Source organism: Leopardus geoffroyi, chromosome D4 (assembly GCF_018350155.1).
Source record: "Leopardus geoffroyi isolate Oge1 chromosome D4, O.geoffroyi_Oge1_pat1.0, whole genome shotgun sequence".
NCBI classification, from domain to species: Eukaryota; Metazoa; Chordata; class Mammalia; order Carnivora; family Felidae; genus Leopardus; species Leopardus geoffroyi.
The window spans coordinates 2,860,537-2,872,804 of record NC_059342.1 but is presented as its reverse complement, the minus strand read 5'-3'; the positions used below and the strand labels follow the sequence as shown (position 1 = coordinate 2,872,804).

The following is a 12,268-nucleotide window of genomic DNA, read 5'->3' as shown; positions in this document are numbered from 1 at the left end:
TCCAATCCATTCATAGTGGATGAGGAAGTGCAGGGTTCCTGGGCTTCTAATATTGATCTCGAGTGTCTCCAAGAGTTCCTAGAGTAGAAGACGTGATGAAGCAGTAAACAGACCCCCTCTTAATTAGCTTCCCGCTTTCCCACTCGGGGACAGTGTGTGTGGCCGTTCTTGGTGGTACAGTCGTGTCTGATGAACCGTGTGGGTCTGACTGAATTTCCCGTCTTCCAGTCAGTAAATAGATTGGACTTGATCTTGGCACAGTCTAAGAACTGCTAAGTTTAATAAACGTAATTACATTAACTGAACCATTAAATAAGTTCCAAGATTGTTGTGTAAAACCTTTTATCCAGTGAAAACACAGAAGCAGGTAGTTATCCGAACAGTAGATTAGAACATGGCCTGTCCTGATCGATGGGTAGGGACGAAGCCTCCGTCTTTGGTTGGACTTGAACGCAGTTTAACCGTGTTTGGTGGGGGAGGGGAGAGTTGTTACGTCACATGATCTGCTGCTTGACATCGTCCTCCCTGCGGGGCGAGTCCAGGACTCCAGGGAAGAGCATATCCCAGTGTCGCCCTACGACCGCGTGTCCACAGGTTCTTCCAGTAAATGTTATGCGCCCACCTCCCCCCTGCTTCTCTCCTGATCTCACCCAGCTCACTTCCTGAGTTTCTCAGCCATAGAATTTCCACATGAACCCTCCCATTTTTTCCCCGAATCTGATCATTTTGTCTGTGATGTTCTTCATCAAATAGAAGTTTCCCTTTTATGGTTTATGGCCTTGAGTTTTGTTTTGTTTTGTTTTGTTTTGTTTTGACTTGAGAGAGAGAGAGAGAGAAGGAGAGCAGGGGAGAGGGGCAGAGGGAGAGAGAGAATCCCAAGCAGGTTCCACAATCAGCACAGATCCTGACACAAGGCTCAAACCCATGAACCATGAAATCATAACCTGAGCCGAAATCAAGAGTCAGATGCTTAACCGACCAAGCCACCCAGGTGCCCCTGTGGTCTTGAGTTTTAAAAGATTTCCTCATGGGGCACCTGGGTGGCTCAGTCGGTTGAGCATCTGACTCTTGATTTCAGCTCAGGTCATGATCTCATGGTTTGTGAGTTTGAGCCCCCACATCGGGCTCTCTGCACTGACAGTGCAGAGCCTGCTTGGGATTCTGTCTCTCCCTCTCTCTCTGCCCCTCCTTGTTCATACTCTCTCTCTCTCTCAAAATAAATAAATAAACATTAGAAACATTTAAAAAGTAAACATAAAAGATTTCCTGACCTGCAGTCATAGATGCACATTGTTCCTCTGTGACTTCTGTGTTTGCTTATTTTTCACAATTAGGTTCTAATTCTGACTAGAGTTACTTTGACAGTGACATAAGACAGGGACCCAGCATTCCTTAAATCTCCAGGTGGTGAGCCAGGCTTCTGTCCTATGGATGCGCCTTGAGTTAACGTTCTCCGTGCTCTGTGTCCCTTGTTTTTCTCAAGAGTCTGCCCTGTCCTGTTGAGGGGACTGTTTAGTCCTGATACGAGTACCACATCGCGTGGTCACTCTGGCTTTGAAACGGTCTTAACATGTGGCAGTGTAAGTCCTTCCTCTTGCAACTCCTATTAGCATTCTCTTTTTAAGCTGTTCTCGGACCTCTATTCCTCTTTGCTGTGGTTTTGGAGTCCGTTTATCCCCCCACCGAAAACGCGTGCTGGGATTTTGGTAGGACCGGTGTTGAGTTCACGGATCACTTTCAGGGAGAGCTGACGGTTTTCAGCATTAAATCATCACATCCACGAACATGGCATGAGTCTCTACTTATTTAGTTTTAAGCTGTCCCTTGTTAGAATTTGAAAACTCTCTCCGGAAAGTTCTTGTGTTTCCTTTGTTTGGTTACTCCCTGGAGTGTCTGGTTTGAATTCTTGGCACAAGAGGTTTGTGATTTTGGCCACGTTTTCTCAACAGTGACTGCTGCAGGGAGAGGAATGTGGTATGATCTTGTGCCCAGAAATCTTGCCGATGGCAGCGGTGTTACCGGAACGGCAGTCAGGCCATGGCCCACGTGGACAGTCGCGTCTCCTGCCTTCCGGTTTCTGACCCCGTGGCGCGCTCACCGGGGCGCCCTGGAGCGTTCACCAGGAGAGGGCGCCCTCGTCTCGTCCCCAGCCTGAAAGGGGACGTTGGTGGGTTTTGTTCTACTGAGGGTGATGTAAGCTCTGGGGGATTGTCTTCATCAGCCGAAGAGAGGACTTCGTTCTCTGATTCATTCAGTCGCTCAACAGCTGTGCACCAAGTGACTGCTAAATCTGGGCGCTGCTTTTGACACCTGGGATACGTCCGTGAGCAGGTTTAAGAGGACAGTTTCTGCTTGTGTGGAATTCATAGAAATGAGTTACCGGATTGCTTTTGTCATGTATGGGCATTGGATTTTGTCAAATGCTGCTTCAGCACCAGCTGAAATAGTACAATAATCATGGGGGGTTTTTTTCTGGAGTCTGTTAACATGGGGAGGGGGCAGTTACACAGGCAGATCCTTCTGACGCTGCGTCCTGGCACATGCCCTGCTTGGTCCTGACGCAGCCGTCACGGACCGCGTTGCGGGATTTGGGCACCCGACACTTCCTCTTGGGTGTTTCTGGCTGCCCTTCACCCGTGGGGTCGGTCTTGGTTGCCTTGGCTGCCTTTTGCTTGTGTATGCTGGTCTGCTTTGGGGGCCAGGGGTATAGTCACCTGATAACAAGCTAGGGCGGCTGCAAATCAGAGAGGCCGTCCCTCTTCGTATGTCACATAGAGTGTCCTGGAGAGCCCCTGTTTCTGCACCACGATTCGTTGTGACCTTCAAGGCCTTGTCACACACAAGCACTCATTTATTTGTTCATTGGTTCGCTGACTGGTTCCCCCCACTGCCCTGTCATCCCTGTGAGGCAGCCTTAGTTACTGCATTACACCCAGTACCTAGAATAGCGCCAGGCACATAGTAGGTGTTTTCCGAGCACGTGATGGCGCCGATCGACCTCGGGCTTTTACGGGAGCCGAGGGCCCCCGCAGGCCACGTGGGAGCTGAGGGTCCCGTGCTGCTACAGATGACTCATCACAGATAGGCGTCTCTAAACAGAATGAGCCCAGAGAGGTTTCCCTTTGCAAGGGCTGCTACTAATCCATCTGTTGTTTTCTGAGACAAAATAGGAGAGAAAACACCTGAGCAAGGCCAAGAGAATGCGAAGATTTCAGTTGCAACATTTAGGTATTGTTGAGAAAAGAGAAGTTAACAGTTTAGCCACGTTACGCCATCTCGTAGAGCAAAGACGGTTAATGGGTCATATACTCAGTCCTTGTAGACAAAGGATTGATTGATGATTACGAAACGACACGTATTGGGGTGTCTGGGGGGCGCAGTCGGTTAAGCATCTGACTCTTGTTCCAGTCACGATCTCATAGTCAAGGGATCGAGCCCCACATCAGGCTCAGCACTGAGCATGAAGCCCGCTTGGGATTCTCTCTTTCTCTCTCTGTCCCTCCCCTTGCCTCTCTCTCTCTCTCTCTCTCAAAAAAGGACATGTGGTACTACTACTAATATATTCTGCATTCCCAAACCAGTATCAACGTAACGTGTAGGGGCACCCGGGTGGCTCAGTTGGTGGAGCACCTGTTGCTTCATCTCAGGGCTGTGAGTTCAAGCCCCACCTTGGGTGTGGAGCCTACTTACAAACATTTTTTTTTTTAAGATAATTTGGAAGGTGGGAGGGAAGGAAGCTGAAGGAGTGTGGTTGAAGCAGGTGTTCTTGTAAGCCACGACCCCAGCTGTGCTGTCTACAAGACTTTAATTTCTAAGGGGAAATCTGGCACCTCAGAGAAAAATCAGTCGCACCAACTAATAAGTGTTCTTTGGGGAGGCTTTTTGCTGGATCTGATGATCTAATTTAATTGATCCAGTGGAGGAGAGCTTCAGCTGAGAAAGACTTAATTACGAATGTAATGTCACTTCCTTGCTGTTAGGACGCCAAAATAGACGATGAACACATTCTCTTCAATATTTATTCATCTGATTTTCATGGTAATTGGTTGGTCCCTGACTATAAAGGGGGAAACTTGGCAGAACAGATTACTCGGAGAAATAAGGATGCAAAACAGTTCTGAGGCTATATTTACCGCAGAGTGTACGAACCTGCGTGCCTTCCCGCTGCACACTGATCGTGCAAGACGAGGGCTCCTGGGGTCGCTGGCAACGTGGGTGACCCAGGAGCGTGGAGGCGGGGCTCCTGAGCTCCCAGGCAGGCGTGGGGCAGCAGCTGCTCCGGCCCCACCGACGGGCTCTGCAGAAACAGCGCCAGAGATGGCGTCTGGAGCCTCCTCACGGTGACTTAGCCCTCTTGAGGCTAAGATTTTGCCTGGAGGCACCTGTCCTCGATTCATCCCCTCGGCCGGTAGGGCCAGCAGGGTGGGCCGGGCGCTGTGCTTGCTTTGTAACGAGCCTCGTGCCGCACCCACACCCGCCCCTGCACCCGCCCCTCCAGCACACCTGCACTTGTTCCGTGGCTGGCTGTTCCGTGGGCTTCCGGACCGCGGTCTCGGGAACGTGGCCCATTGAGAGCACCTGCTGGGGCTTCGCATTCAGGACATCGGAAAACAGCAACCGGCCAACACCCCACATTTATTAGGATTTTATTTTATTCTGAGAGTAACTAAGAAAATAATCCCTCTCCATCCCTCCGCTCAAACAAGCCTTGCTGTTATTGTAAATTTTCCTTTGTCTCCGGCAGACTAGGCGGTGCTGATCTAAAAGATGACATGGGAAGCCTCACTGGTCTGAGCCAAGGGAGCTCAGTTCCCACTCACTCACTCTTGCCCCTCGGGTCCTTGGTTCGGCGACTCACATCCCAGGGCCCCCATCTTCCAGGCCCGTCCCTTCAACCCGGGGGCTCCATGGAGAAGAAGGGGATGGGGACGGTGGGGACGGTCAGTGGCCTCGTGGGAGAAGCCACACTCGGGCTGCCTTACCGGTCCGAGTGCAGGATAGACTAGGGATGTACGAGCAGGGCCACTGGCCGCTGGCGGGTAAGGCTGTCGTGTCTTTTCACTTCTTACCAGCGTAACACCTGGAAAGTGTGACCAAGCGGATGTTACCTGCGGTCTTTGATGAGAAGTGACAGCCCAACCGAATCCCGGGGGAGCGGGGTAGTGCTCACGGCCAGGCTCAGGCTCCCTCTCGGAGTCCTTTCCTGGTGCTCAAACCGCTCTCGGTGGTTTCGTGTCTTCTTCTTTTTTAACGTTTATTTATTTTGAGAGAGAGAGAGAGAGAGAACAGGCAGGGGAGGGGAAGAGAGAGAGGGAGACGCAGAATCCGAAGCAGGTTCTAGGCTCCGAGCTGGCAGCACAGAGCCCGAAGCGGGGCTCGAACTCACAAACCGTGAGATCATGACCTGAGCCGAAGTCGGAAGCTCAACCTACTGAGCCCCCCGGGCGCCCCAACAGGTGTCCTTTCTTGATTCTCCCTGGAAACTAAAGCGTAGCCCATTTTTCAATTTTTGACAAGTGTTTTCATTTCCCAGGTTGTCTCTGTGTCTGTAAATACATCAAGCCTCTCTCTCCCCAGCAGCGCTGCTCAGGTCTGTGCGACCTCCCTGTCTCACCCTCTGTCTCTGTCAACAGCACTTTCAGTGTTTTCTGAAGCACAAAATAGAGACAGAAGCGTAATGAACTCCCGTGGTCCCAGTATTCGCTGCACAGTTTACCAATATCGTTCCGATCTCGATTCACCCGTCCGTTATTTTAGAGGGGACGATAGTGTTTGAAAGTAGAGGATAGCGTTCTCCCACGGAATGATTTGCGAGTACCCTGCCCAAAGTCTCCGTCGCCCCCGGCCCCCGAGTGTGAGTGTGATGCACACAGAATCGTGCCTTCGCCCTGATGGCGCCACTGCGGCCTGCTCCTGCCGACCCCCTTCCTGTCCCCTGGCCGCTCCTGGAACAGCCTTTACTGGAAAGGATCCGTTCAGAATCCCTCACCACCTCGGGCTGTCCTGTGTCTTCAGTCCCCCTCACCGCAGGTTCCGGCTCAGTCCGATTTTCTGAGCTGTCCTCCGAGTCGGGGTCAGATTATGCGTCCAGGTCACGCCGTCACGGAGACGCCGCGCTGGGAGTGGTGTCCGTGAGTGTTCTCCTGGATGCCGGACGAAGGGGGCGTCTGGCAGGCTTCGCCCCTGCACACTCTCGCCTTCCCTTGTAATGATTACATATTTGGGAGGAGGTACCCTGAAACTACATGAATCCGCCTTTCCAGCTGTTAAGTAATTTGTTTTCATCCGTGTGGATTCACAGCTGCCTGACTGTTCGGTGGCTTCTCACCGCGTCCCTTCGACACTCTTCTTTGTCTTTGCTTCAAATACACACGGACGTCGCGGGACCGTCTTCCTCCACTGCAGTTGGAGGCCTGGCCTGCTTGTTTCTCACGGGGAGACCAGGATCTTCAAGTGGGGGTGCTGCCGCTCCCGTGTCCTCGAGATGGACGGATTGGTGTCGACAGAGGCACACGCACGCACACGCGCACGCTCGTGTCTGTGTCCATTTGTGTGTCCGTCTCTGGATGTCGCAAGTGGTACGCTCGTGGTAATTCTTCCGATTCCAGTCTGATATCACAGGGCTCATCCGTTTTTCTTTTCCTGCATTTCTAAGTCTCTCCTCCAGCGATGAGAAGCCTGACCCCTTACCTTCATATTTTCACCGACTTGGTTAACCCCCCACGTGTGAGCTGCACCCCATCACAGCGGCTGCCCCTGCCCTCGCCCTGCGGGGGCGCCAGTTCCCTGCCCAGCCGTTCCCCGGGGGCTCCCTTCCCCCTGAGCTCGCTCTGACCACCCCTCCTGGCTCTGATGCCCACGCGGGCCACCCACCTCCTGTCCTGTGTCCTCCTGTCACCTGTCCTGTGGTACACTCCTCACCGCCCCTGGACTCCAGTCTCCCACTGGGGACCACCGTGGCTGCCCCCCCCCCCCACCCCCAGAGCACAGCACTTGTCTTCCTTGGCATTTGGACCGACCGTTCAGTCAGGAAGGAAGGGACTGGAGAGAAGGGGAGGGAGGGGCTTTCTGAAACATTTGGTCGCATATCCAGGCATCCTGCAGTGCACTGCTCTTGTAAATATCTCAGCATCATTTCCACCAATAAGGGTATGAAGGCAACAACGACACGACATAGTTGTTATATCCAACAAAACTGAAGATAGTCGTTCAACATATTCAAATTTCCCTGATTATCTCAAAGATGTTCTGTGTATAGTACGTTTGTTGGAATCAGAATTCAAGCGTGGTCCACGTGGTCCATTTTGTGAGGTCTCTGAAGACTCTTACTCTGTTTTCCCTCCATCTCCCTGGACTCCGGTGGTTTCCTTGAGCGACTAGATAACTTGTCTGTAGAATATCCCACGCTGTGATTTGGGTCGTGGTGTCCCTGTGTCACTTGTGCCCTGACCCCTGGCTCTTCTGTAAACTGGTAGACAGAGAGACGTTAAAGGCAGCCTTATCAGGATGTACCTTACATACAGGCCCGTTTCAGGAGTACGATCCAGTGGGTTTTAGTATATTCACAGACGTGTGCATCCATGACCACAGTCCATCTGGAACATGTTTACCACCTACAAGAGAAATGCCTCTGCGTTCAGCTGTCACCCCCCAGCCTCCCGTCGCCTAGTCTCCGTGGGTTTCTCCCTTCTGGAGCTCCCTCTGAATGGAATCCTATAAATACGTAGTCCTTTGTGACCAGCCTCTTTTACTGAGCGCAGTGTTGTCAAGGGTCATCCGCGTTGTGGTGGGTGTCAGCACCTCATTCTTTTCTGTGGCCGAGGAACATTCCGCTCACGGACAGCCCATGCTTTATTCGTGACGGACATTTGGCTGTTACGAACATTGCCGCTAACATGACGTCCAAGTTCCTGTGTGGACGTGTGTTTTCATTTCTCTTGGACATATACCCAGGAGTGGATTTGTTAGGTCGTGTGGTGGCTCTGTAATCTGCCACCCGAGGGACCGTCACACAGTTTTTTTTTTCAAAGCAGCTGCACCATTTTACATTCCAACTAACAGTGTGCGAGGGCCCCGATTTCTCCGTGCCGTCTCCCACCCTTGTTATTAGCTGGCGTTTGGATTCTGGCCATCCGTGTGGGCGGGCAGTGACAGACCACTGTGATTTTGATTTGCATTTCCCTCGTGACTAATAAGGTCAAGCATCTCTTTAGATACTTATTGGCTGTTTACGCATCTTCTTTGGACTAACGTCTGTTCGAATCCTTTGTCCATGTTTTTCTTCTTTTTCTTCATTTTTTTTTTTTGTTGTTGTGGTAAAATACACAGAACATAAAATTTACCATCTAAGCCAGCTGTAAGGGTACAGTTCAGTGGTGTGGGTGGTGTGCGTGTAGTTGTACAACCAATATCCATCCCCAGAACTCTTTTTGTCTTGCAAATCTGAAACTCTGTCCCCATTAAATAATTCCCTGTCCCCTCCACCCCCAGCCCCTGGCATCCACCATTCTACTTTTTGTCTCTATGAATTTGACTCCTCTACGGACGTCATGTAAGCGGAGTCACAGCTCATTTGTCCTTCTGTGACTGGCCTGTTTCATGCTGTCCTTAGGGTTCATCCACGCTGGAGCACGTGTCAGGATCTCCTTCCTTCCTAAGGCTGCACAATATTCCATTTATTGTGGAATAGACCATATTCCAATATCCAATATTGTGGATAGACCATATTTTGCCCACCCATTCATGCGTGGATGGACTTGTTGCTTCCACATTTTAACTATTGCAGGAAACGCTGCTCTTAATACAATGCACAGGTATCTCTTTGAGACCCTCCTTTGAGTTTCTCGGGTGTACATCTAGAAGGGGAATTGCTGAGTCATATGAGAATTCATTAACAAAATGTTTTTGAGAAGCCATCACACAGCCCACAGCGGCTGCACTATTTCACATTCCTGCCAACAGCGCACAAGGGCTGTAATGTCTCCTCCTCCTGGCCAACACCTGCTATTTTCTGGTTTGGGGATGGTGGTCATTCTCATGAGTGTGAGGTGGTATCTCGATTTGCATTTCTCTGATGATGAGGGTTGTGGAACATCTTTTCATGTGCTTATTAGCCATGTCAATGCTTGTTTCAGCAAGCATTGATGGGAATGGAGTGAACTGGCCTATTTAGGCAGTAAATTTATATCATATAACTCTTCATGCTTTTGTTTGTATGTGTGTGTCCATTGTGGCTCAGCCTTCATACCCCAAAGATGCCCACCAGGGGGCAGCTTGGGCAATATGTTGGAATCATGGGGGCGGGGATCAAGAGACATGCCAGTTGGCCGAGCCCCACCCCAAGCTCCTGGTAGAGTTGGCCTGGGCACGGGGTTACTGAACACTGTCTGGTGATTTGGACGTGCGTCCATGCTAAGACTGCTATCCCAGACATTGCCCTGTCACAAACCGTCTTTCATTCACCCCTGCTGCCCCAGAACTTCGATGAGTGTTCATCACTAAGAAGTGGGAAGAAGAAGTCAGCGTCAAGGCAGCAGCCAATAGTAGTCTCAGGCTGAGTCCTGCGTGCCCCTCACCTCCCAGAAAGGGGCCTTCCCATGTCACCTCAGGGTCTTTCTGGGGTGGGGATTCTACAGAACTCAGGAGGATTAAACAGCCTTGATGAAAAGATGCCAAAATTTCTTGCAAAAAGATTCCTTTCCTAATGTGCCCATTGGGTCACATCCTTGGTGAGGCTCAGTGCCCAAGGGTCAGGAACCCCGTGGCCCAGTGGGTCCCTGTCCCTCCATGCTTACAGACACCTGTGGGGAAGGGGGCCTACCTCAGTGTGGGACCCCAGGAGAACAGAGCACCCTCATTTCTAAGTTTCTACTGTTGTCTGTGGCTGCTATCTTGTAGATCCTAGAGCAGACGGCTGGGGGGCGGGGTGGGGGGGGCTTTAATGGGCACATCTGGACTATAGATTTGGGGTGGGAATGAGATCAAGGCTGAAGGCTCAGAATAGGACATCCCATTGGTAGGTCGGTGGAAGGGAGAGACAAGAGTGGCCACATCAGGGGTGAGGATGGGATTAGAGGAAAGGAGAGAATACGGGGACAGGTAAGGAGGAAGAAACTAGATGTGCCCTCAGAGTCCCTGAGAGACAGGTGGGGGAGAGCTGTGGCCCAGGGAAGGGGGGGGGTCCCCAGAAATAAGGCTGGAGAGAGAGGTCAGACACCCAGGGCATCCAAAAGCCATCATGAGGACCATCTAAGGGCTGGAGGGCCATCAGATGTAGCCAGGCACCTGCTCCCTGACCTGTCTCCCATCCCCTCAAAGGAGGCCACGGGGGCTGTGTCCACAGCAGCTGGGAGACTGTTCTGGCCAGGCGTCCTCTGCCTTCTTCAAGTGTGGTCTACACTGGGAGTGTAGCAGCCCAGGGACCAAGGCGCAGGCCCGGTGAGCAGCAGAAGTGGTGACCCTCCCCCACACCCCCACCCCACCCCCAGCGTTCACTTGCTCGGAGGCTGGCAGGCGGGCATTGCACCAAGAAACCAGGAGCGTGCCGCGCTGCCCCTGCGTCCCAGACAGGCTCGCCCCCAGTGCGGGAGACGGAAGGGCTACGTGGACCCCCTCTGGGTGCGAGTGCAGGACGGCCAGACGGGTCTTTCGAGGGCAGGAGAGGAGCAGGAGGGAGAAGGCTGGCAGCAGAGGGCAGGGTGGTTGCTGAAGGCACATGGCAGGTGACAGGCTGAATGACGGGCCAGTGACGATCACTGGGGACTTCGCAGACGTGTCTCTGAGAGAGTGCGGAGGCCCCGGGGAGGTTGCCGCTCCGGTTCCCGTGGTCTGGGGCTGGCTCCAAGCACGTGCGTTCTCTTTTCTCTGCGCGTGGGTCACGCATCCTGCCCTCTGTGTCCCTCCCAGGTCCGGACGAAGGACAGGGTCTTCGACAGCATCAGCCACCTCATCAACCACCACCTGGAGAACAGCCTGCCCATCGTCTCTGCTGGAAGTGAGCTCTGTCTCCAGCAGCCGGTGGAGAAGCCCCTGTGACCGGCCGGCCACCCCGTCCTGACCCTGCACCGGTGGTCAGGAGACCTGGTTCTTCCCGGGAAATGGGTACGGGGGCTATGGAAACTCGGGCAGCCGCCCACGGGCCCAGAGCCTTGTCCAAATGCCCCAGGAGGAAGGTGTCCGAAAAGTGCAAGTTTCATAAACTTGTCCTGATTTTCTCGTGTGCATATTAAAGGTGTACATACCTATACATCCTGTACAAATTAGCCCTCTATATTTATATTTTTTAAGACTAAGAAAGATGTAAGACTAACGTTCTGTGCTGTATGTTTTTAATGGAAAAAAAAGTTTGACTCTAGTTGTCCGGGCAAAAAATTTAATTCAACTGACCCGTTCTCCTGAGAAATTCCCCTAGGAAGGTGTGACCTGCAATCTTACCCGATAAGCACAACACGGGGACTAGAAGCAGGCAGGAGGGTTCTAAAAATATGGAGTAAAAAATACGGAGTCGGCGCAGAAGAAGGCGGGCTGCCACCCGAAAGGGCCTGGCTCTGGTCCCGGGGGCCGCCCCTCGGGGTGTTGGCGCCCCCTCCCTCCGCGATGACGCCCCCCCCCCCCGTCCCCCCGGCCATCTGCACTGCACCGTGAGCTCCCGGCTCCCGCACCTGACACGTGGTGCCGCCGAACTGTCAACCCGGCCGTGTCGGTGGTACCTGAGCATGGGAATCCCGTCCCCCTTGACCTCCGTTGTCCAGGGTTCTCAAAGATCTTACTGCCAGATGTGGCACGAAAGGAGCCTCAGTGACCAACATCTTCACTGGCAAACTCTTCCATTGCTCCCATCTGTGTTACTGTGGGGGTGCGGGGGGCTGGCTGGGGCGAAGTCTTGGCTTCTGTGTCCTTCCGGCCAATCCGATGATGGCAGGCCGCCGCGGTAGCTGCTAGAAAACCGTCCCTGCCCTGAATCCGACAGCGAAAAATGCACCGGTACGAGCTGTGTCGAAGGCAGATCTGACACACGTGCTCCGTCCTGGAGACGTGTGCGTGGCCGTGGCTCTTGCCCCACGTTTGCCTGAGGTTGGTGACTCGGGCCCGCGGGATCGGTCGGAGGTTTCCTGCTTCTCTAGTGGTCGGTGGGTTAGGTGGTTGGTTGTCTCTGCAGCAGATTTCCCAGTTGCTCCGTGGAAAGGGCCCGTGCCCCACGGAGCTCTTTGTCTCGGCCCCTTCCTTTGAGCTGGAATACTGGGATTTCTTACGGGGTCATTCGGTGTCA

General features: G+C 52.8%; 1 protein-coding gene across 5 annotated transcripts in view; it reads left to right on the top strand.

The window, feature by feature from the left end:
• SHC3 (SHC adaptor protein 3) overlaps positions 1-11,245 on the top strand; it is a 96,795-nt gene extending 85,550 nt beyond the window's left edge. For all 5 annotated transcript variants that reach the window (XM_045467473.1, XM_045467474.1, XM_045467472.1 and 2 more), the window contains one exon: positions 10,906-11,245. In XM_045467473.1, the coding sequence (XP_045323429.1) occupies positions 10,906-11,034 (129 nt within the window). In that variant the 3' untranslated portion in view covers positions 11,035-11,245. The remainder of the gene's footprint in view (positions 1-10,905) is intronic.
• The last annotated feature ends 1,023 nt before the right edge of the window (positions 11,246-12,268 follow it).